Source organism: Microcaecilia unicolor, chromosome 1, assembly GCF_901765095.1.
Source record: "Microcaecilia unicolor chromosome 1, aMicUni1.1, whole genome shotgun sequence".
NCBI classification, from domain to species: domain Eukaryota; kingdom Metazoa; phylum Chordata; class Amphibia; order Gymnophiona; family Siphonopidae; genus Microcaecilia; species Microcaecilia unicolor.
Genome location: NC_044031.1, coordinates 570,935,120 through 570,960,910, shown reverse-complemented (window position 1 = coordinate 570,960,910; position 25,791 = coordinate 570,935,120). Strand labels below are relative to the sequence as shown.

General features: G+C 43.2%; 1 protein-coding gene across 1 annotated transcript in view; it reads left to right on the top strand.

Moving 5' to 3' along the window:
• Positions 1-23,876, top strand: part of EIF3H (eukaryotic translation initiation factor 3 subunit H) — a 284,811-nt gene extending 260,935 nt beyond the window's left edge. The window contains exons 6-8 of the mRNA XM_030218259.1: positions 16,324-16,444; positions 21,444-21,576; positions 23,597-23,876. Of these exons, the coding sequence (XP_030074119.1) occupies positions 16,324-16,444; positions 21,444-21,576; positions 23,597-23,694 (352 nt within the window). The 3' untranslated portion in view covers positions 23,695-23,876. The remainder of the gene's footprint in view (positions 1-16,323; positions 16,445-21,443; positions 21,577-23,596) is intronic.
• Positions 23,877-25,791: the final 1,915 nt, after the last annotated feature.

The window sequence follows — 25,791 nt, the reverse complement described above, 5'->3', positions numbered from 1 at the left end:
AATCAGCTAGCACACCGATGTCACTCTTGCTGATTAGCGTGTCTAATGCAGGAGCCCTAAATGCTTCCTAAATAGGAGGCAATAAGTGCTGATGCGGTAGTTTATTTAAATGGCTAACAGTGCACGGCAAGAAATAAAACAAATAGGAAAAAAGCTCTTTTTGATGACTGTACTAGAAATGGGCTTAGCATGTGTGAAAGGCCCACATAAGGATGCAGTAAGCCCATTTCTTAGCACAGTTTAGTAAAAGTCCCCTTGGTTATAGTTTTATTTTTCTGATTTTATTATTTTTTTTATTATATGTAATTTATTGTACGTGCGAAAAATCTTTCAAAAAAAATTATCTCCATAAAAGATGCTTGGTACTGTCTACTTTCTGTCTTGCCTCTGAGACAGAAGTAACTTTCTGCAGGTCTCCTGGGGGGGGGTGGACCCACGAGTAAATCTTTACTCCCCAGGCAGAATTCCAGGCAAGAAAAACTCTGGCTACTAAATAAGTATTAGACATAATAAATGTTTATTCAAATTGTCAAACCAATTGGTAATTATTGAAATAGTAACAAATAAACTCCCAATTCAGTATAATATGTAGCAAATAAAAACAGAGTTTTCCCTGGGAGCTGTCAATATGTCCACCTGCTAGTGGACACAGAGGCTCACCATCCTCAGTTTTGTTTCCTCTTAAATACTTTTTTCTTCCTTTCTTCATTATCTTAGTTATAATTACCCTTCATACCTAATGAATATGCATTTTTCCAGAATATTCTGTTTCCTATGATGAATCATGTTCCAACAATTTTCCATCAAATTCTATCATTTATTCTCTTAAATTGACAGGGCCTGTCATGTAAGTTTTCATTAGATAATGGGTAAAGTTACTCTGTTACTACCCCCACCCTCTTGCTAAGGCTATAATTTTGCTCACACTGACTTCTCCTTTTGATTGTTTATCTGGATACAGCAAATGTCCTTAGTCATAGGAGAGTCTCTGTCTTTGTTGCTGACCAGCAACTTATCACAAGTTAGCATAGCATAGGCCAGTGATGGCGAACCTATGGCACGCGTGCCAGAGAGGGCACGCGGAGCCCTCTCTGTTGGCACGCGCGCCGCCGGTCGCCTCACCCGAAACTTAGCCCTCCCACCCACCCGGCGTCAAGCATTCCTCTCTCCCTCCCACCCGGCACCAGCCCGCCCGGCCTCCATCCCTCCCTCCGAACCCGAAGAAATTTAAAAGTCTTCCCTTGTTCGAGTAGGCGGCGTCAGCAGCAGCAGCGAAAAGCGTGCTGCTGGTTCGTCGCGTCTTCAGCCTTCCGTCTCTCAAGCTCTCTGGTCCCGCCCTAACAGGAAATGAGGGCGGGACCAGAGAGCTTGAGAGACGGAAGACTGAAGACGCGCCAAACCAGCAGCATGCTTTTCGCTGCTGATGCCGCCTACTCGGACAAGGGAAGACTTTTAAATTTCTTCGGGGTCGGAGGGAGGGATGGAGGCCGGGCGGGCTGGTGCCGGGTGGGAGGGAGGGAGGAAAGCTTGACGCCGGGTGAGTGGGAGGGAGGCCTGCCTGCTTGCTTGCTTGCTGCTGCTTGGGTGGGTGGGAGGCCTGGTGCTTGGGTGGGAGTTCTGGGTGAGTGCATGGCCTGGTGCTTGGGTGAGAGGGAGGCAGGCCTTGTGCTGGGTGGGAGGCCTGGTGCTTGGGTGGGAGTGCTGGGTTGGTGCATGGCCTGGTGCTTGGGTGGGAGGGAGAGAGGCCTGCCTGGTGCTTGGGTGGGTGGGAGTGCTGGGTGGGTGGATGGCCTGGTGCTGGGTGGGAGGGAGGGAGGCCTGGGTGCTTGGGTGGGAGGCCTGGGTGGGTGCATGGCCTGGTGCTGGGTGGGAGGGAGGGAGGCTTGATGCTGGGTGGCCTGGTGTTGGGTGGGAGGGAGGCCTGCCGCAGGGGGGAGAGGAGGGTGGCTGGAGGGGAGGGGAGGGTGGCTGGACATGGGCGGCTGGAGGGGAGAGGAGGGTGGCTGGAGGGGAGGGCAGGGGGAGAGGAGGGTGGCTGGAGGGGAGGGTGGCTGGACATGGGCAGCTGGAGGGGAGAGGAGGGTGGCTGGACATTTGTGGCTGGAGGGAAGAGGAGGGTTGCTGGACATAGATGGAGGGCAAGAAATGAAGAAGAAAGGAGGAAAGTAAAGAAATAAATGGAAAGGAAGCCCTGGAAACAGAGTTAAGAGAACAGATAGCAGCAGAATCAGCAACTAGGACCAATATGGATAGAAAAAGAAAATCACCAGACAACAAAGGTAGAAAAAAATCATTTTATTTTCATTTTAGTGTTTGGAATATGTCCAATTTGAGAATTTACATCTGCTGTCTTATTTTGCACTGGGTATACTGGAGCTGTAATAACTTACAGAAATGATTTATAATGAAAGAAAATCATGTTATTTTTTTCTCCTATACTAGTATAATATTTTCAGTGATGTTTGTTTATATGCGCCAAGGCTGGTGTAAGGGGGTGTGGCTATCATGGGGTGGAGTCATATGTGGTGACCCCGCCCATAATGAGTACCGGCACTTCGCGATGAGTAATTAGATTTTGGGTTGCTGTTTGGGCACTTGGTCTCTGAAAGGTTCGCCATCACTGGCATAGGCCAAATGTCAAACCACAGCCTTAGAAAGGTATTTTTCAGGAAAAGCACATTATAGCTCTCTTGCAACTCTTAAGTCTGCTCCCAGCTCAAGAAAAGCAAAATAGCTATATTAAAATAAAAACTAAAAATATGTATGGTTTGCACCTTTTCATGGCCTCTGATATACAGTAGTAACAAGTGCAGCTCAGATATTTATAGCTCAGACAAAGAAAATGATGTTTCCACTCCAATTTATGGAATAGCCTGCCAGACTGTCTACATGGGATTAAAGATTTACACTTCAGGAGAGAGGTAAAAACCTGACTATTCCAAAAGATTTCTGGGTTGCCTGTTTATACCTTTTATAAGATATAGGAGGGGTTAGAATGAGAGTAAGTTGCGATGTAAGAGGAAGGTTCCTATAACAGTTGTATAGGGAATGAATATTTTACTATCTGTTTTGCATTGTATTATGGATATATGCAAAGCTGCTGAATCTTGAGGAGGGTGAGTTTGATTTTATTGTGTGGGGTATAATTATTGTATTTTTATGTATGTTTATTATAAATTATCTTGCAATTCTAAATAAATATTTAAGTAGGAAGGATTTTACAGCATGGTACAGTCTTTGAAACTGTTTCCCTTCAACTGCAGTACAAAGAAATTCTTGTGATATCAATATCTTCCTTGTCATCAAGCAGATGAAGCCATTACGTATGGGTTATGTCCATCAACCAGCAGGGGAGATAGAGAGCACTCAAACTTTCACAGTGCCCTCTTGGCCAGCTAGCTCCACTGCCTCTTCAGTATTCTCTATCTCCCTTAGCAGGGTGGCTGCAGCTTGTTCGAGCTCCAGAAAAATCTGCCGGGAGGTGGTTCCTGGCTTGCCAGTTGTTAACCGGGGTGTTGGAGGCTATAGCAGCTTCACTTTAAAGGCACATAGGTTAGCCCTTTCCCTGCCTTACCCATACCTCTGTGGATGTGGACATATTGCCTTACTTTCCCTGTCCTTACCCACCAACAGTGGATGCAGGCATATAGGTTCGCCCTTTCCCTGCCTTTCCCACTCATCTGAGCCTCCGGAGTCTTCAATACCTCTGCTTTCCTCACAGCTTAAAAAAAAAAAAAAAAATTTGCGTCGCGTTTTTAAACGCAGAGACGCTGGAACAGAGGTTTTTGACCTGATTTTCAGCAGGATCGTAGTTGTACACTAGATCCTTTGAGGTAAGAGTGTTTTCCAACTCCTCCGGGGTGGGCCTGCGATCGGGGCGATTTTGGCGCGAAACCGCCATTTTGGATTTTACCGCCGTTTTTCGGCGATGGCTGCGGACAATGTAAAGCGCTGTTCCACTTGTGGTAAGCGCAAATCAGCAGCAGGGCTCTGTAAATCGTGCTGTATTGGCGTAGGAGTCGGCCCGAGCATGGCGAGCGATGTTTCTTCCTGCTCTGAGCTGGCAGCGGGCGCCATTTTGCTTACACCGCATGGCGCGGCCTCCGTGGACACGGAGAGACCTGAGCCGGGTGGGGCACCTCGAGATGAGGTTATTTCAGGAGTGGCTAGCACCGGACAGGATTTGGGTGCCCAGGGTGAGATTTTCTCCCCAGATTTTGTGCTTTTGCTGCATAAAGCATACATGATGAAAAGAGCCCTTCCTCAAGGGTCGCCTGAGGCTCCTCTGATTGCCCCCCCGATGGATTCTGGCCTGGGACTGCCCAGTGAGGCTTTTTTCCTGGATGCTTGGCCTAAAGATAAGCGCAGAAGGGTTAATTCCCCTTCAGATTGTGGTGCACCTTTCCCCCCCCCCCCCCCCCCCCCCCCCCCCCCCCCCCCCCGTGGTCGGGGTGTGAGGATTCGGAGAACTTTGACAGATGTTCTTGGTCTGAGGAACCAGAGTCAGGTGCGGATTTACCACAGGATCTGGAGATCCCTCCGCGGTGAGGATTTTCCACCGTGATGAGCTGCCAGCGCTTATTTCAGATACCCTGCAGGCCATCTCGATTGAAGATCCTGACAGTGGCATGGCCTCCTCGGGTAATCCCAGGATGGCTAGTACCAAGAAAGCTGCTCGGGCCTTCCCTTTGCATGACTCCATCCTAGAGCTTGTTTCGGCTCAGTGGGCTGACCCCGAGGGACCTTTGAGAGTTTCCAGGGCTATGGGGCAGTTATACCCTCTGCGTGAGGGACATATGGCTCGTTTTCAAATGCCTACAGTGGATGCCCTAGTCACTGCGGTGACAAAGAGAACTACCCTCCCTGTTGAAGGAGGTGTTGCCCTGAAGGATGTTCAAGACCGTAGGCTGGAAACAGCGTTGAAACGGTCCTTTGAAATTGCAGGTCTCACTGTTCGGGCGTCTGCATGCAGCTGTTATGCTGTGAGAGCCTGCCTAGCTTGGCTGCAACAGGCAGTGGCTCAGCCCGGAGATGGAGCGGAGCCCTTCTTGGATGTGGCTCCGCGGATGGAGGTGGCCTTGTCCTTTCTGGCTGATGCCCTTTATGACCTTGTCACAGCTTCGGCTAAACAAATGGCAGTAGCAGTGGCGGCTTGCCGTCGTCTGTGGCTACGACACTGGGCAGCGGACATGGCCTCTAAGCAAAGGTTGGTGAAGTTGCCTTTTCAAGGACTTCTCCTATTTGGTGAGGAGTTAGAGAAAATTGTGAAAGGCCTGGGTGATCCAAAACCCCAGCGCTTGCCCGAAGATAGGCAGAGGCCTTCCTCTAAGGGCCAGGTGGTCCACTCCTCGTACAGACCTCGCTTCCCTGAAGCTAGAAGGTACCGCCCGGGGCGTTCTGCTGGGTTCACTTCACGTGCCCGTGGTCAGCAGAGGAACTCCTTTCGCTCGGACAAGCGTTCCGCAGCCGGTGGCTCAAGACCAGGAGTTCAGGGGCGACCCTCTCAATGATGGTGCGCTGACCCTCTCCTCGATGCCTGTCATCGGAGGACGGCTTTCCCTCTTTGTCGAGGAGTGGGCCAAGATTTCCTCAGATCAGTGGGTTCTGGACCTGATCAGAGATGGATACAGAATAGAATTCAACGCCCCAGTAAGAGACGTGTTTGTGGAGTCCCGATGCGGTTCTGCCGTCAAACGTGCGGCGGTGGAGGAGACTTTACAAGGTCTGATTCAGTTAGGGGCAGTGACCCCGGTGCCTCCCGCCGAGCAAGGCTGCGGCCGATACTCCATCTACTTTGTGGTACCGCGAAAAGGTGGGTCCTTTCGCCCTATTCTGGACTTAAAAGAAGTGAACAAGTCCCTGAGAGTGCGGCATTTCCACATGGAATCCCTGCGCTCCGTCATTGCGGCGGTTCAGCCAGGAGAGTTTCTCACTTCTCTAGACCTGAAAGAAGCTTACTTGCACATACCGATTTGGCCCCCGCACCAGAAGTTTCTGAGGTTTGCAGTGTTGGGAAAACATTTCCAGTTCAGGGCCTTGCCTTTTGGCCTCGCCACAGCTCCCCGAACCTTTTCGAAGGTAATGGTGGTAGTAGCTGCTTTTCTCAGGCGAGAAGGTATCAGGGTTCACCCGTACCTTAGACGACTGGCTCATCAGAGCAGACTCTGCAACAGAGAGCTTACAAGCTACAGCCAGAGTGGTCTCTGTACTGCAATCTCTAGGCTGGGTCGTCAATATGGCCAAAAGTCACCTGTCCCCTTCACAATCTCTAGAGTTTTTGGGGGCCAGGTTCGACACAGTCTCGGGCTATGTGTTCCTACCCGAGCTAAGGCGGTGCAAGCTTCAGAATCAGGTCCGTCTGCTCCTGAGGATGCCCCACCCGCGAGCTTGGGACATTGTCCAGCTGCTGGGATCGATGACAGCCACGATGGAAGTGGTACCCTGGGCGAGAGCGCACCTGAGACCTCTACAGTATTCCCTACTCCGGAGATGGTCTCCTATTTCTCAGGATTACCAATGCAGACTTACTTGGCTCCCTGCGGCCCATCTCAGCATGGAGTGGTGGCTCTCGGACAGCATGCTGCGGCGAGGAATGCCGCTGACGCTCCCCGTTTGGTGCCTAGTGGTAACAGATGCCAGCCTGAAGGGCTGGGGCGCACACTGCAAGGGGAAGCATGCCCAGGGTCTATGGACACCCGAGGAGTCGGAGTGGTCCATCAACCGCCTAGAGTTGAAAGCGGTGTTTCAGGCACTTCTGGCCTTTCAAGTGACCCTGGAAGGATTGGCTGTCAGAGTGATGTCGGACAACACGACAACGGTGGCCTATATAAATCGACAAGGCGGAACAAGGTGCAGAGCTCTAGCCGCGCAGGCCGAACTGATTTGCCACTGGGCCGAGCTGCATCTTCAGTGTCTGTCGGCAGCTCATATTGCAGGTCAGAGCAATGTGCAGGCCGATTATCTGAGCAGGCATCAGATCGATCCAGCAGAAGGGAATCTGGCAGACGAAGTATTCCTGCAGATCTGTGCAAAATGTGGCAAGCCCGTGATGGATCTAATGGCGACAAGTGCCAATACCAAAGTCCCGTGCTTCTTCAGCAGACGGAGAGATCCTCGCTCGGCGGGGTTGGATGCCTTGGCTCAACCCTGGCCTCCGGGTCTACTTTATGTGTTTCACCCATGGCCCTTGATAGGGCGCCTGCTCTTGCGGATTCGGCTGCACCCAGGAAAAGTGGTCCTCATCGCCCCGGATTGGCCAAGGAGACCTTGGTATGCAGACCTCCGACAGATGCTCCTGGAGGCTCCTCTGCCGTTACCTCTGGTACCGAACCTGTAGACTCAGGGACCGGTAGCCATGGAGGACGCCGGCCGCTTTGGTCTTACGGCATGGCTATTGAGAGGGCGCAATTGAGGGATAAAGGTTATTCCAATAAAGTTATTTCCACTTTCCTGCAAGCCCGCAAGCAGTCCACTTCCGTGGCTTATGCCAGGATTTGGTGCCTGTTTGAGTCTTGGTGTGCTTCCAGAGCCATTGTTCCAATGCGGGCTCCTGTCTCGCCAATTCTGGACTTTTTGCAGGAAGGCGTACAAAAAGGCTTGGCCTATAATTCCCTGCGGGTGCAGGTGGCAGCGTTGGCCTCCCTTCGTGGTAAGGTGGAAGGCGTGTCTTTGGCTGCTCACCCAGATGTGGCACGGTTTCTTAGAGGGGTGCTTCGGCTCCGACCTCCAGTGCGAGCACCCTGTCCAGCTTGGAACCTGGGGCTAGTTTTGAAAACCCTGCAGGCATCTCCTTTTGAGCCGCTTCGGCGAGCATCGGAGAAAGACTTGACACTGAAGGCCGTTTTTCTGGTGGCCATTACCTCGGCGAGACGGGTGTCAGAGCTCCAGGCGCTGTCCTGTAGAGACCCATTTCTGCAATTTTCAGAGTCCGGAGTCACGGTTCGGACCGTGCCTTCCTTTATGCCTAAGGTGGTTTCAGCCTTTCACTTAAACCAGCCTATTTTCTTGCCCTCTTTTTCAGAGGAAGAGTTTCCAGAATCTTTTGGGCAGCTGCACCTTTTGGATGTGCGCAGGACTCTGCTGCAGTATCTGCGAGTTACTAACTCTTTCAGGACTTCTGATCATCTGTTTGTTTTGCTATCCGGTTCTCGCAGAGGGTCTCCAGCGTCTAAAGCCACTATTGCCCGCTGGCTCAAAGAAACTATCTTTTCAGCTTATCTGCTGGCCGGCAGGGTTCCGCCTGTAGCCTTTAAGGCACATTCTACTAGAGCGATTTCTTCCTCTTGGGCTGAAACTGGAGCACTCTCTCTTCAAGAGATATGCAGTGCAGCAACATGGGCTTCTAAGCTCTCCTTTGCCCGACATTACAGGCTGGATGTGGCTGCCAGGAGGGATGCGCGTTTTGGTGCACAAGTGCTAGCGCGTGGTGTGGCTTGTTCCCACCCTATCTAGGGATTGCTTTGTTACATCCCATACGTAATGGCTTTATCTGCTTGATGACAAGGAAGGGAAAATTAGGTTCTTACCTTGGTAATTTTCTTTCCTTTAGTCATAGCAGATGAAGCCATGAGCCCTCCCTGTATGATTGTCTGTATGCTGTGAATCTGTTTTTCAGGTTCTGTTCTAATTTCCTGAAGTTCCTTCCTTGGGAGAAAGTTGGAAAACAATCTTCAGGATTCATGTTCAGTTTAAATTTAGGAGGATGTTTTTCATTCCCTCCAGTGTGTTGGGAGGATGTGTGATTCCCTCCAGGAGGCGCGTGTGTTCCCCTCCACTTATACAATAAGGAGGATGAGTTTATTCCCTCCAGGAGGATGTGCATTCCCTCCTTTATGAGTTCATGCCCTTGTGATGGGCCATCGTTCGTTGTGAGGAAAGCTCTTGTGATTCCCATTGCGGTTTGCCATACTGCTTTGGAAGCTTCAAATACTGAAGAGGCAGTGGAGCTAGCTGGCCAAGAGGGCACTGTGAAAGTTTGAGTGCTCTCTATCTCCCCTGCTGGTTGATGGACATAACCCATACGTAATGGCTTCATCTGCTATGACTAAAGGAAAGAAAATTACCAAGGTAAGAACCTAATTTTCCCATCTTCTCAACTGGGTGTTTCCGCAGTGAAGGTGTAGTTTAGTGCCTACTTCTTTCAAACAAAAGGTCATTGCTATTGCTTAATTCATTAGTATCTAAATTTGAAAGTATCTTTATTAAGTCAAGGTAAAATTACATTAACCAACAAGGTATTCGTGGATATACAAACTGTCCATCCTAACAAGCAAAAGCACGACAATGGTTACGAGAGTTTCATAACAGTGATGTTTCCCACCTTACAGCTCAACCTTGCCTCATTTTTCTTTATAAACAGTTATCTATAATACTCCCCTCCCTCCCTCCCCCACACCTTTCCCCCCCTGTAACCCTCCCGTGCTACTGACCATAGAGTGTGTTATCAAATACATCAAAGTCCCCATCAGTAAAATGCCTTTTCTTGGAATCTAAAAATGATTCTTACACAACTCATGAAAACATTGACAAACCTTTGAGATCAGTGGAGCTATCTTTATGAAATATTTACAGTATAATACAAGGTATAATATCTAACAAATTTTCTTTAAAAAGAACAAAGAAAACAAATCTTAAATAAGAAATTAAGAAACTTGGAACACAAAAGAGAGGATCCAAGAACAATAATCACCAAAGCAGTGTTATATAGATGAGCAATCCTTTTAGTTTTGTTTTATCTCAGCCATACAGTTAAATGCCCATATTTATTTACATAATTTCTACAAGCTATCCAACATGGCTCACTGATCTAGATTGAATAAATGCACATAATTGTGATGATTAACAAAACAAAAACAACCCTGAAGATTCTTCAAAATTAAATTATTCACTAATACGGAAATCTCAAGAAAACTTTGTACCTAAGGAAGATATTTCCTACTTAATAGCAAGAAATTGCCTGCTCTGTTCTTGGGTTTTCCTATAAACATCAGGATAAATATGTATTTTACTTCCCAGAAATTGAGTCTAAAAACAAAAATAATGGCTCAGAATGGAATCTGTCTTGAGCAAAACAAAAGAAACCAGCAAAGTTGTTCTTTCAGGAGCCCTTTTACAAAGTGTTGGTAAGCCCAATGCAGGCTTTACTGCACGCAATCCTGAAACTACCACTGGTGGTAGTTTCTGCTCAAGCATTCCATTTCTGGCGCTCTGGGAAAAATAATTATATATCGCGGCACTAGCCCTACAGTAATAAGGCATCACTGCGCACTGCCCAGTTACCGTAGGAGCCATTACCGCCACCTCAGTAGGTGGTGGTAAGTGCTCCCCACCGCATGGCCACATAGTAAATTATTTTACCTCATGGCCATTTTTTTTAACCCACTGTGGTAAAAAGGGCCCTGGCGCACAGGAGAAATGGTCCCCACCACTACCTGCAGCTTAGTAAAAGGACCCCTCAGTAACCAATTTCCAAGAAGAGCAGTTGCATCCAAAGTTGTTCCAGATATCTCTCCAGAGCTGCTTCTTTGCAAATAGTAAATATTGTTCAAAGATGGCATGACTGAATCAGGAAAGTATAACACCTCCCTAAGGTATATATAAAATAAGACCTTAAGGGAAACAAACAGTACCTGAATATTTAAATGCCTCTCAGCATTTTCATTATTTTCAGTCTTCCTATGTGTAATTTGTTTTATCTTCCACCAGAGCAGATTGAACAGAGTTAAGTTCTTTTTCTTCCTGTTCCAAACCTTCTACCTTCATAGAAAACTATTTGAGAGAGACCCTCCTCAGCCTGAGGTTTAGCCATCAATTGAGAAGAAAATGGTGCAAAAAATAAGCAAACCTTGTGTATAGATGCCACTGCCAAGTGCCAATCAGATATTTTCCATAGTAATTTCTACAGGTTTCACTAAAAGTGGCACCATAGGTAAAACTGACAGCCCCTCAATTCTCTCCTTCAGTTTTCTCTCCACTTTCTCCAATAGTCCAGGGTGATTCAAGGTTGGAGAATCGATCACAAAGGCAGAATCTGTGCCATTACTCAGTTCCCATCTCTGTTCGGCTCTCCCCCAGCAATGTCTAGGAATGAATTTGCACATTACATGGCTGAGCCCCTCCCAAGATATGGAGGGCTGGTGGCAGGTTGTGTGGGTATGGGCCCAGCGAAACTTGCTGCCCAAAGGAGAGTAGCTCTGAAATTCTCTCCACAGCTCGAAGATTAAAAAGTGCTGATGAAGCTCTGCCAAAGGGGGTAGGTGTAGAGGTAGGAGGAGGTTTCTTAGAATTGCCTTTCCTCTTAGACGTGATACAAGGTAACAAAGGAAAAACTTAAAGTGGAAAAATCAATAACAGTCCAGGAGCTGGCCTTCAGCATGACAATTTGGTAGCCATCTTCGATTTCGAGCTAAGATTTTGAACCTGGAAGTTTCATTTCCTAATAATTATCACCTCTGCGTGTAGAGTTTGTGAACTGCAGACAATCTTCTTATTGTGCTACCATTTTACCTCACATCACAGGCCCTTATAGAGGAGCAGGCCTTGCACATATTAGAATGTAAGCAGGCAGTGTTTTTTCTTTTTTAAAAGACTATAACCATATTGATAGTATATGTATTTATTCATCTCCTTTGACCAGAGCAGGCTGAGAACTAGAGTGGCAAAACAATGTCCTGTTGGTTAGTGGATTGCATAATCTACTATTATTTTGTTGGTCTCAACTGTGTGACTCAATAGAAGCACACCATGTGAGAGCCATGGCATCTATTGTCCATGTCTGCTTCATCTTATTTGAAGAGATCTGTAGAACTGAAGCCTGGTTTACTGTACATAGTAACATAGTAGATGACGGCAGAAAAAGACCTGCACGGTCCATCCAGTCTGCCCAACAAGATAAACTCTTATGTGCTACTTTTTGTGTATACCTTACCTTGATTTGTACCTGTCCTTTTCAGGGCACAGACCGTATAAGTCTGCCTAGCACTATCCCCACTTCCCAACCACCAGCCCCGCCTCCCACCACCGGTTCTGGCACAGACCGTATAAGTCTGCCCAGCACCATCCCCACCTCCCAACCACCAGTCCCGCCTCCCACCACCGGCTCTGGCATAGACCGTATAAGTCTGCCCAGCACCATCCCGCCTCCCACCACCAGCTCTGCCACCCAATCTTGGCTAAGCTCCTTAGGATCCATTCCTTCTGAACAGGATTCCTTTATGTTTATCCCACGCATGTTCGAATTCCGTTACCGTTTTCATTTCCACCACCTCCTGCGGGAGGGCATTCCAAGCATCCACTACTCTCTCCGTGAAAAAATACTTCCTGATATTTTTCTTGTCTGCCCCCCTTCAATCTCATTTCATGTCCTCTCGTTCTACCGTCTTCGCATCTCCGGAAAAGGTTCATTTGTGGATTAATACCTTTCAAATATTTGAACGTCTGTATCATATCACCCCTGTTTCTCCTTTCCTCCAGAGTATACATGTTCAGGTCAGCAAGTCTCTCTTACGTCTTGTAACGCAAATCCCATACCATTCTCGTAGCTTTTCTTTGCACCGCTTCAATTCTTTTTACATTCTTAGCAAGATACGGCCTCCAAAACTGAACACAATACTCCAGGTGGGGCCTCACCAACGATTTATACAGGGGCATCAACACCCCCTTTCTTCTGCAGGTCACACCTCTCTCTATACAGCCTAACAACCTTCTAGCTACGGCCACCGCCTTGTCACACTGTTTCGTCGCCTTCAAATCCTCAGATACTATCACCCCAAGATCCCTCTCCCCGTCCGTACTTATCAGACTCTCCCCACCTAACACATAGGTCTGCCGTGGATTTCTATTTCCTAAGTGCATCACTTTGCATTTCTTCGCATTGAATTTTAATTGCCAAACCTTAGACCATTCTTCTAGCTTCCGTAGGTCCTTTTTCATGTTTTCCACTCCCTCTGGGGTGTCCACTCTGTTACAGATCTTAGTATCATCCGCAAATAGGCAAACTTTACCTTCTAACCCTTCGGCAATGTCACTCACAAATATATTGAACAGAATCGGCCCCAGCACCGATCCTTGAGGCACTCCACTACTCACCTTTCCCTCCTCCGAGCGAATTCCATTCACCACCACCCTCTGGCGTCTGTCCGTCAACCAGTTCCTAATCCAGTTCACCACTTCGGGTCCTATCTTCAGCCCATCCAGTTTATTTAAGAGCCTCCTGTGGGGAACCGTGTCAAAAGCTTTGCTGAAATCTAAGTAGATTACGTCCATAGCTCGTCCCTGATTCAATTCTCCTGTCACCCAATCAAAGAATTCAATGAGATTCGTTTTGGCACGATTTCCCTTTGGTAAAACCATGTTGTCTCGGATCTTGCAACTTATTTGCTTCCAGGAAATTCACTATCCTTTCCTTCAGCATCGCTTCCATTACTTTTCCAATAACCGAAGTGAGGCTTACCGGCCTGTAGTTTCCAGCTTCTTCCCTATCACCATTTTTGTGAAGAGGGACCACATCCGCCGTTCTCCAATCCCTCGGAACCTCTCCCGTCTGCAAGGATATATTAAACAAATCTTTAAGAGGACCCGCCAGAACCTCTCTGAGCTCCCTCAATATCCTAGGGTGGATCCCATCCGGTCCCATGGCTTTGTCCACCTTTAGCTTTTCAAGTTGTTGATACACACACTCTTCCGTGAACGGTGCTCTATCCACTTCAATCTCATTAGTACTTTTTGCAGTCCATCGCGGTCCTTCTCCAGGATTTTCTTCTGTGAAAACAGAACAGAAGTATCTATTTAGCAAATTTGCTTTTATTTATTTATTTATTTTATTGTATTTGTATCCCACATTTTCCCACCTATTTGCGGGTTCAGTGTGGCTTACAATACCTTGTAATGATGGAAATACAATTTGTTACAACTCGATTATGGGTTACATTGTGAGGAGTTAAGTTAAGACAAAGTCTGAGTATCGTTAAGGGGAATAGAACAATGGGAAAAGAACGCTGGAACAGTGAAAGAACAACGGATACTAATAGGGCAACAAGACAATAGCATTAGAGCATTTGGGTATAACGTTTTTATCTGTAGATTAGGTTTAAATGTGATAAAATTACGGGGGATGAGAGTAATTTTCTTCATCATTATCCACATAGCGGTTCGCAGTATCTTTTAGTCTCACAATTCCCTTTTTAGTCATTCTCCTTTCATTAATATACCTGAAGAAAATTTTGCCACCCCTTCTTAAATTTCTAGCCATTTGTTCTTCCGTTTGCGCTTTCGCCAGACGTATCTCTCTCTTGGCTTCTTTCAGTTTCATCCGGTATTCCTCCTCGTGTTCCATACATTACTATCTGAACAGCTTGTTTCGGAGGGATAGTGCATTCAGTCAGGCAGTACTGCAAGGACTGTTCAGTCAGTTCCTCAGTTGTTTGTCAGCCCTGTAGGCCTATAACTGAGAGAGATCAGTAAAGCCCTCAGCTTGTGATGTTGCTGTGTAGCTAAGTTCATCCTGCTTGTTCATGGAGAAGGTGTAGCTGCTTACCTGTAAGGAGGGTTCTCTCTAGACAGTGGAGTAAATTAGACGCATACACTCATGCAACCTCAAGGCATTAACTTATGAGCTCTGTCATAGACTGAGGAATTTGGAAGGTAGCAATGGTTCTGAATCTTTGTGGACACTGTTGGATGATATCACTAAATATATGATTTATCCTGCTGTCTATGGAAATACAACTAAACTTTATCTTCATGATAAAGTGGATTTTTCTAACATATTTGCATACTAAGTTGTTGCTAACAGTATTGTATAATGCTAATTGAAGGGCTTGGTTCAAATCCTGCTAAGTCCATGTTACATGAAAAATGGGAACCAAGTGCTTATTTTATAGCTGCTGTGAATATGCATGTTGTTAAAATGCAATTTCTGCCAAAGCTTGCATAATCTCAGTACAGGCTATGGATTAAAAAGTTATTTTTCCAATACTTGTTAAGTTCCTCTGTGCTTACTTTGCATTTTTGTCCATTTATATGCTGACCAAGCCTTTTGTTTCAGTTTGTGAAATTTCTAAGTTGTAGGGTTGACTAGATTTTCAGAAATTTTACTTTGAATGTAGGTCCTGCTACTGGGAACATCTATTTTGTGTCAGTTGTACTGGGATCTGCGGAACATTGAAGGGCTGATGCAGAAAGTACCATAATCAGAAGTAGGCAGTTAACAAGCTTGTTGCTGGTCCAAAGATGCAAAAAAGTTTTCTGTGCCCAAGTTAACTTGCGCAGTAGACATTGGCACACAACATATTAAAATGTATTGTACAGATGCTATTAGGTAATCTGCAGCAATGCGCTAATTTCTACTAGGTGAGCACAATGTGAGAAATGTTCCACCAGGTCTAAGGTGGCGTAGGAGAGTAATGAGCTACTGTCTTTCCTCCCTTTCCCCAACTGGACAGCGGGGGAGGTAAGGGTGCCACTAGATACTACAGACAACTGGTTAATGCAGAAAACTATTGGCATATTTATTTATTTACCTTAATTATCGCTTTTCCTGTTATTGCTTGAGCCAATCATCGCTGCTGCAGTGAGTGCAGATTACTGCCACAATTTTAATGGAGCAGTAATTTACATACTCATTGATTACTACATCACAGTGGTAATTTATTTTCAGGAATCTCAGCTTAGAAGCTGTGTGGTCAGTGGCTCTAATGCATGGCTTTCTGCCTTGGCCCCTGAGTGATGCCATCTTCCCCCTGCTTTTCCACTGGAAGTAGGAGTCACTGCTAATAGAGCAGCAGTAGAATTCTTGCATTTTGAATAAGATTACAAGAGAAATGTCTGTGTCTATAACTAATTATCTAGCCTAGTAGAGCAGTAAATTCTGTCTTTTACCATGGTTCTTAACTAGCCTTCCAGAGCATGGCCTTTTATGTTAAATTGTACAGCGCTGCGTAACCCTAGTAGCGCTTTAGAAATGTTAAGTAGTAGTAGCATCCACTTATCACTGTTGATAAAGAATGGAGAATTTTTAAAGAATGTGGGGTGGGTTGTGGTGGGTTGTTGCTCGTTACTATAAATAAATCCATATTTAGTGGGGTGGGTCGTTACACTTTGTATTTCAGTCGGAGCAGATGCTCTGTATTTGAAGTCATCTCCCCAAAGAGTGTGCGAGTTTAATATTTTAGTTTCTCATTTATTATTTAACTGATTGTGCATACTTTTGTCAGCTTGATGAAATTGGTGAACAGAGGAGGTGTCCAACTGTAAAAATGAAATGTAGTAAATAAAAGCTTCAGGTTTTATGCATCATTCTGTTTCTGAATCTTATGTTCTGTCTAGTAATCATCTGGAAAAAAGCCTGCAGCTGCTGATGGATCGAGTGGATGAAATGAGCCAGGACATAATTAAATACAACACCTATATGAGGAACTCAAGCAAGCAGCTCCAGCAGAAACACCAGGTTGGTGACAGAGGAGCTAGGAGTAATATTTTTAAAATGATCACATTAAATATCTCCTAAAAATATTACTGAGTTCACCTTTCCTGATTCTCTATGAGCCAGGAGCCAAGAAATTGTGCTGCATTGTAGGTGAGCGCATTCCCACGGGGTAAGTGTTTAATGTATCCACTCCCAGTTGGAACTGTCCATCAAACTGCATTATATATAGAATTGCTGTATGTTGATTTGTACAGTGTGCTTTATATGATCCTTGAGTTTTTAAAGAGCAGTTCTATAACCAAGGTAACTGCATTTAAGCATCCCTTGCATAGTAGCAGTTACATGAGTAAGTGCTGGAAGAGCACCTAAATGTTAGTCTGCAAATACCCACTTAACTTCCATAGCAGTCATTTGGAAGGGGAGTGTACACAGGGATGAAGCATGGGTAGGGCATCCAGTTCCGCGTGTAATTTAAAAAATAATATACTGTAAACTAAGTGTGTTCCTGCCGCATTTAGGAACCCACATTCATGCCAGATCTATGATAATGTAACTGTGGGCGCGTAACTGGTAGGCATGCTGGTACCATGATATGCTTGTGCTCTGTAACTGTGGGCGCAAAACAAATAACACTCTTTTGGGGTGTTATGGGTGTACTTGACACTTAGTGTAAGTTATAACAAACATGAGTCACAACCAGATTAGCATGGGTTAGGAAAGTGTCAGAAGTAAATGTATCACCCCTTATCCTTAGATCCAAGTCCACTGCGCCAAAATAATAAAAGAAACTAACTTCACACCCAGATGTTTACTGTAGCAGCAAATGAAATAGAGCAAACAGGAATAAGAACAAAGGCAATCCTATTGCAGAGATAGCTTGGAGTAAAAGTATTTAAAATCCCTAACTAGACTCTTAAGTGCAAGGAGTCACTCTAACCCCAGGAACACTATGCAAGGATGCATGGCGCACACACAACCTGATGGAGTTCTTCAGATGTCAGTCTGTTCCAACGCAGATCTTGCCCCTTGGATGTGATGTTGGCACAAGGCAGCTAACCTTGGAAATCGGGAACCTTCTCTCTCTCTCACTAACGTATGTTCTCCTTGAAGAAGTAGCTCCATGTGTCCGGCATTAACGTCAATTCTGGTAACAGCTTGCATCAATGCTGATAACTGTTTGTCCAGCAACAACATGACCTGATCAGCAGTTGCCAAGTACAGTAAACAATGGTTGTTGTTTTTCCCCTGTATTATGCATTTACTTTAAATGTCTACGTGGTGGTAGAGTATAAACTTTTATAATACTGGGCAGTATTCCTCTGTAACCACATCATGCCACCAGGCTGTCAAAAATTTCTGGGGCAAATACTCTGGTTTCAAATGTGTAAATGATGAGAAAAATGTTGATTAGTCCTAGATTTTGTTAATGTTGCAAATGTGTACTATTGTTGGTGATATCTTTTAAAACTGTTTTCTTAAATATTTGAATTTTCCAAGTATGTGTATAAACCAGCTTACTTGTTATCCACAATTAGACTATTGTGTGTATAGGAGTAAGTTCATTTCCAACCCTGACCCTGCCCACATTTCTGTTTGTCTACAAATTAAGCCCTGTGTAAGAGTAATTCACTTAGTCTGCTCATAATTGTGGATAGGTGTAACATGAGCTGTTTTAAATATATAAATGTGGTTTATTAAACATTTTTATGCCGCATATACCAAAGAAAGGGAGCAAAGCAGTGTACAGTCTCTAAAATAGTATAAAAGAGAAGAACGGCAGACAGGAAAGTTAAACCAGTCAAACAAGAGCATTCACACAAGTGGTTACAGTATAACAGATCATCCTTGTTGCTCACTCCACCCCTGGCCCCGAAACTCCAAAAGCCAGTTTTAAAAAAATGAGTTTTAAGTATGGTTTTAAATTTAGGTAAGGAATGTTCTCCATGGATACGGGGGGGGGGGGGGGAGGTCATTCCGAAGTTTTGGAGGGCAAAAAATGCTTTCGTAGTGTGCTTTCTTGGGATTAAGTAGGACACATCTTTGAGAATTGAGGGAACACAAAGAATGAGAAGGTATGTAAGGGATTGTCAAAACAAACAGATCAAAAGGCACACCCAGGTAATAGGTTTGTGAGTTAAACACAAAATTTTAAATGTTATCCAGAACTTGATAATAAACCAATGCAGCTAAATAAATAATGAGTAAATATGATCACACATAGTAGCCTTGCAAAGAAGTCTGGCAGCGCAATTTTGTAGAGTTTGTAGATGTTTAAGTTGAGAGGAGGTGATGCCTGTGTACACCATATTACAGTAATCCAAATGATATATTAGGAAAGCATGTACGAAGAGAAAATAAATTGAGAAATTCACAAAGATAACAGCGTATGCAAAGAGAGGCAAATCAAGGACTGCTTTTGAGATGAGAGTTGTCTATCCAAACCCCTAGGTAAAAAAAAAAAAAAAGTGGAAACAAGGATAATGAGGAAACAAAAAAAAAAAAACTGGGTTGACCTTAGGTTGTGACAGACTACCTGTGACCTAGCAGGCTATTATCTTGTCTGGATTTAGTATCAATTTATTGGACACAAGCCGGGAAGCAAGAAAGGTAAGACAAAAATCTGTGATGGTTGAAGATTAATCTTAAGTGGAGAAACAGGAAAAACTAATAGAATATCATCGAGTTACAGAAAAGTCTTGATTTTGAAGGATTGAATCAGTGGCTAGAGGAGCTTATAAATAAATACATAGTTATCAAATGGTTTTGGGTATATGGTTTGAAAAATTGTTGATAGTCTCTGATTTCTAAATGAGTTCTAGGAGATCTAGTTTTACAGATATCCTTTATTATTATTCTTAACATGCATTCTTTTTATTTATTTATTTATTTATTTGTTACATTTGTACCCTACATTTTCCCAGGCTCAATGTGGCTTACATAGTACCGTGAAGCGATAGCCACCTACGGTGAAGAAACAAATACAGAGTGATGTTATTGGGGTTTTTTTTGTTCTTTTTTAAATTTTTTATTTATGAATTTTTCAATTTCTTACAAGTATAACACTTGTTACAGAAAAACAGCCAATCATAAATATTTAAAGCAACAAATTTAAACAGGAAATAAATTTAACAGCTTTCTTAGACCTCAAATAAGAGGGGGGGGGGGGGGTTACAAATCTGGAGATTTAAAGATACTATTACAGAAATATACATAATGCGGTCTATGTGTGCAATTCGTCCCTCATCATTTTACTAAATCTACATGCATTTGTTTCATATCCAGAAAGGATTTCAGCTGTTCTGGGTCATAAAATACATACTTTATCCCACTGAGCTTGACCAGGCATTTGCAAGGATATGCTAACAGAAATGAGCCACCTAACTTAAGGACATCCTGTTTCATTACCAAAAATAATTTTCTTCGTTCTTGAGTTACCTTAGTAACATCCGGGAATATCCACAATTTAGTTCCATAAAACAGTACCTTTGAATATTTAAAGTACAACTTTAATGTTGTGTTAAAGTCCTGTTCAAATACCAGGGAAACCAAAAGGGTAGCCCTTTCCGGGACAATTTCAATAGATTGTTCTAGAATTACTGACAGATTGTTAAGATCTATACCATCCACTCCAAGGCCATCTTTATTTCCTTCTTTTCCACCGGATCTTGTTGGCAAATAATATATTTTACTTATAGGGAGAATAAGTTCTTGAGGTATTTTCAAATTTTCCAACAAGTATTTTTTAAATAGGTCAATAGGTGTTTTGCCAGGAATTTTAGGAAAATTCAGTACTCTGAGGTTTAGTCTTCTATTGAAGTTCTCAATCTGTTCAATTTTTTTATGCATTGCCAACTCATTTTTTATCACCGTCATTTTAAATTCTTGCAATTGAACAACATCTTTTTTTAGGTCTTTAACTTGTATAGTCAAATCTTCTTTCACCGTTTCTAGATTTTTCACCATATCTTCAAATTTCAGGGATAAAGTATTTACCTTTTCAGAGGTATTTTGAAGAGTTGAATCAATTTTGCCCAGCATCAGCCATATCCTCTCCAGGTTCACCTCCGGAGTTGTTCCGGGTCCCTCAGACACAGGAACTTCTCTTTCTCGGCTTCTTTCTCGTGGCAAGGGGTCTCCGCTCGCTGGCTCCTTAATCACCTCCATGGGATCTCGGATGCCTGCTCCCCCTACCATCACAGAAGCCAGACACGGAGGGCAGCTTGATTCCGGAGGCGGGGATAATGATGTTTCAAGACCCAATAGGGGATCCCCTCCACCGGATACCCCTGAAGCAGGCAACCCCGTCTCTAATCTTTGAGACGAACGCGAAAGGAAGGGCTCGATGCTGCCTTGAAGTGGGGAGGAAGAAGCTGCAGGTCGCGGGGGAAGCCTCACCGCTCCTTTCCGCTTTGTATGCGGCATTTTGCAATGGAGGAATCTGTCTCACTCGTGCAGCAGGGAGCTCCCTTCCCAGACGCGGTCACACATCCGCCATCTTGGAAACGCCCTTGAGTGATGTTATTGTTAATGAAATAGATATGTACAAACACATTAGGGAATCATAAAGAGGGAAGTTATATACTGTTTGTATTTGTAAATCATCTTACAATTGGTGATAGGCAACCTTCAGTTCCCCTGGCTATTAATCTGCTCAGATTTTCAGGTTATTCCTAATGAATATGCAGGAGAGAGATTTACATGTGCAGTGCTTCCGTTGTATGTGAATCTATCTTGTACTTATTTGTTAGGGTTATCCTGAAAACCCGAGTAACCACATAAGCTGGAAGTTGCTTTCCTGTCACCCACATTGACCCTTGGTTTACCCGTAATTCCTCTTTGATTGGTCTTTCTGCATCCAACCCAGTTTGTTTCTCCTTTCAACCAGTAAAAGGTAAAATCTATGTAAGAATTTAGCATTCAGTAGCAGTATTTCTGGTGAATATTATCATGATGCTGTTTTTGACCTTTTTTAAATTTTCCTAAGGTTTATGGCTTAAATCTTTCTCTGCCTTGTGTTTAGTACCAGCAGAGGCGCCAGCAAGAGAATGTACAGCGCCAGAGTCGGGGTGAGCCACCTTTGCCTGAAGAAGACATGAGCAAACTCTTTAAACCACCTCAGCCCCCTCCTAGGATGGACTCATTGCTTATTGCAGGTAATCTTTCACGCTGTCCATTTCTCTTCATGTGCCGCATCTGTTTTTGTGGCTCTTGATTGCAAGAAATTAAATGCACACATTAGCTTGAATGCCTGGGCTGCAGCTGTAAGTTGGTATAGGGTGGAGGAACCAAAGAAGTATTTAAAAAAAAAAATTCTTTCCAAAAATGAAAACCCACCATGAATGTACAAGATAGCATGCTTACATCATCAGTAAACAATTTAAATACTATTAAAATTATTTCTGACATTTTTCTTTTCTGATAAGTTACAGCAATTCATGTTTAAGTGATATTGTAACAAAGGTGCCTAGTTGTTCAGCATAGGGGATCTTTTACCTTTTACAATTTTTGCTTGAGGTTGTGATTGCTAGTGACTTTCTTTCATAGTGCATCTGAACTTTGTTTTCTGAAAATACAGATTGATGAGGCATGCCCACAGTGCATACTGTAATTGAACTTTGCCAGTCACAATGCTGAATAATGCTCTAAAAAGAAAATAGGCTTCAACAAAATTGATCTCTGTATTTATACTTCAGCTTGGAAAAAAGACCAAAGACACATTTCTTGAACCTGTTTTAAGCTAAAAAGCAGTAATATCCTCCGAGGTGTTCATTATTGAGGAAGTAAATTCAGCAAGTAGTTAATACCTACCCTATTCCAGCTAAAATTGTTCTGCCAAGATACTACATTTGCAGTTCCTATTCAAGTCACTTGAATCCCTGACAGTTGTGTTTATAGCAGTGCTAAAAATAACTCCCCATGGAATGTTTGTATGGGTAATGTAATTTGTGACATTTTCCAAGTTGAACAAATCAGATCAATTAAGTGTGAGGTATAATTTATGACTATTTTGCTAACATGCTTAGCTTTAGAAATCCATGGAATTACCCGGGAACAGCTTTAAAAAAAATTAGAAAATGACTTGGTGGTAGCATTTTTTTTAATGATTCAGGATAAGCATGCCTGCCTTCTGTTTGTACTTTTGCAATATTGTACAGTAACCAGAGGGTATAGCTTTCATTTAATTAGATAATGTAGATCTTGAATTTTGATTTTTGTGTTGGAGGTATAGTTCAAGCAGCCATAATAGCATTGGAGAAAACTGGAATCCTTTATAGGTTGTGTCCCCCCCCCCCCCCCCTTTTTTTTTTTTTTTTGAAAAGTGAAAAAGAAGCATTCCATGTGAGCTTTTGGGACCTCCTAGGTTGCCTCTCAAAATTTGTTGAAATATCAAGTACTTCTTCATTTTGGGACTGCGCAGCATTTAGCGCACCTTAGTAAAAGGACCCCTATGTATATGAAAGTAACAAAGAGCATAAGATGTTTTTCAGTAACTTTTTTTGGTCTGTTCTAAATAAGTATATCTCACTTGATCTTCAAGGTGCACCCAATTAGTCTAGTTTTCAGAACAGCCACAATGAATTCTTATGGAGTGTATTTTCAGACATCACTTTCATGCAAGCATATCTTGTGCATTTTCCCTGGGAATATCCTGGAAGACCAGGATAGAAACCACTGTTCTAGCTCACACTCTGACTCGGCAAAATAAGCAGTGAGTTTGAACAGGGAAAGGACCCTTGTGACTTTTAAGCTCAAAACATTAAAATAATGGAATTTTTTAAATGTTTAATATCTGCAAATTTTAGAGTGACTGGCACATTTAAGTTTTCTGGGAGAGCCTGAACTGAATGACTTTAAATGTAAAGTACCAGAAGACATTCAATATGACATATATATGTACAAAAGGTCCTGAATAGGTTACAGCAGGCTGAACATTTATCTTGTATACGTATAAATAATATTGTAAAATAGGTAATTTGTGCAGTGTTTTTTACTTTTTCTCATAATACTTTTATGAAGAACTTTTGACTGTAACTATTGAAATTACAAGCTATATTTTTTGTTGTAATTGTGCCTTCCAGGTATGGTGCTATTAATCAGTGATGATTGCTTTGACGTTAAAAGTTATATCCTAGGCCACATAATTTACAACTGAATTTGATTTCTCGTTGACAGGTCAAATTAATACTTACAGCCAGAATATCAAAGAGTTCACCTCGCAGAACTTGGGCAAGCTTTTCATGGCAGAAGCTCTCCAAGGGCAAAACATCTAAAGGGAATTGCATGGTGTTTCTATCAAAAGCTCAAATGTTTAGAGTTGGTGCACAAAAGAACTTTAAGGATTTGCCCAGAATTAAAACAAAGCAGTCAAATATAATAATCAGTTTGCCCGTTTTTTACAATAATCATTGTGTCTGAAAAGAAACAAATAAAGGATTTTATCATTTGTCCTGTATTATGCTTTCCTTCTTCTTTATTAACAATATTGCTAGATTGTAAGCCACCTAGATGGCTTGTCTGTAAGGCAGGGTAGGAAATGCGAATAAAACTTGAAACTTTAGTTTCCAGTGTTGTCTGACAATGTAAAACATTAGTCTATAGTTGATCATATTTATTTTAGCATATAAACAATGATACTTAGTATGGTATTAAATTCACTGGGGAGAAAAAAGCAGGTTCACAAAGGTCAGATGCAATCTGGTTTCTACTGGTATTTTTCTAGGTACCACTACTGTTTACCTCTGAATTTTAAGATATATATATTCAACAAGCGAAATTTTTGCTGAAGAAAAAAAAGAAATTGATGTTCTTAGTGTGTGCGTTTGTCCAGATTAGTGCAGTGTGCTGAAAATGTGGTTCAGGTTCTACTGCAGCTCCTCGTGCCCCTTGGCAAGTTACTTAACCTTCCATTACCCCAGGTACAGATGCTTAGATTATGAGCCTACTGGGCACAGAGAAGGTACCTGCATATGATATATGTAAACCACAAAAAGGCAGTATATCAAATCCATGACTTTTTCCACTTAGTTGTGATTGTTGCTTGCCTGTTCTTTTGTTTAAACTGCTTAGATACTTGAATGGTACTTACAGGGCAGAATATAGAGTCAAGTTATATGTAGGCTGACTGGTACAGATTTGAGAGGTTTTTAATTTGGGATGAGTATATACAGAAAGAACATCCTTAGCTTGGATACCATATATCAGTAGGCCTGATCACTTAAATTATTTTCTGTAAAGAATATAGTCATGACATTATGTTCCAATGCCAATGCCGATATTTCCTACTTGCCGGGATGGAACAGAACAAATAGCCATTCAGAGAATTCATTAAGGAAATAATATATATTAAAAGCATCAGGTGTTCACCTAGGAAAGTCAGTCTTTTGGTAGCCTTTCTCTGGGTTGCTTTCACTCATCTATATTCTTCCAAAGAGAGAACCTCAACTGGATACAGTGTTCCAGGTGAGATCTGAACAACAATCAATAAAGTAGTGTAATCACTTCCTTTTGTTCTGCTAGTTATGTCTACATATGCACCCTCTCACCCATCTGGCTTTAATCCACCATTTTGTGGCACTGTTTTGCTACCTTGACATTACTGAATATAATCACAGAGAGGTCCTTTCCTGTTCTGTAGGCATGAGTATGTAATTCCCCCTATTGTGTACCACTCCCTTGGATTTTTGAATAAAAAATGCATAATTCTGCATGTTAGTAGGTGTATTTTATAACCTTGTTGCTACTGAACAGAGAAAGTAGAAGCAGGCATGCAGTTACCAGCCTCCCCAGTATCCTTAGAGAATTGGAAGAGCAATGGCCATTTTTGTTGCTGCTGTACATTTCTAGTAATCCCACTCAGCCCTTGAGAGAGAGGGTACAGGACAGGCAAGGGACAAATTGCACCTCAATGCAGTGCCTGTAGAATTAACTTTTCAACTGACTGAGTACTGAAATCAATCTGCCAAATAGTGGACCACTCAAGCTTTCTGTGATTGCTTCATACAATGGACAATTGTATAAACTAGTCACTCACATTTACACGTTGCACACATAAATGTTTATATTAATGACACGTATGCATGTATGTGCACATATATACCTAAAAATGCCAATAGTCTGAATATCTGACTAGTTTTCAGGCAGCTCTTTTAGATTTTAGTTGAACCTCTGGAGCTTTCCTTCAGTCATTCCATGTAACAAAGGTTTTGAGAGGAATAACTTGTGTACCTGCTTGTAACTTGCCTTGAGCTCACATTTGTAGAAAGATGAATAATTAAATTTAAAACACAAATATGTAATGTTCTGACAGTTTAAACTGCTAGCTGGAAGTGTTCTGAGATTTTTTAAAACCTTCCCTGCTTATTCTGCAA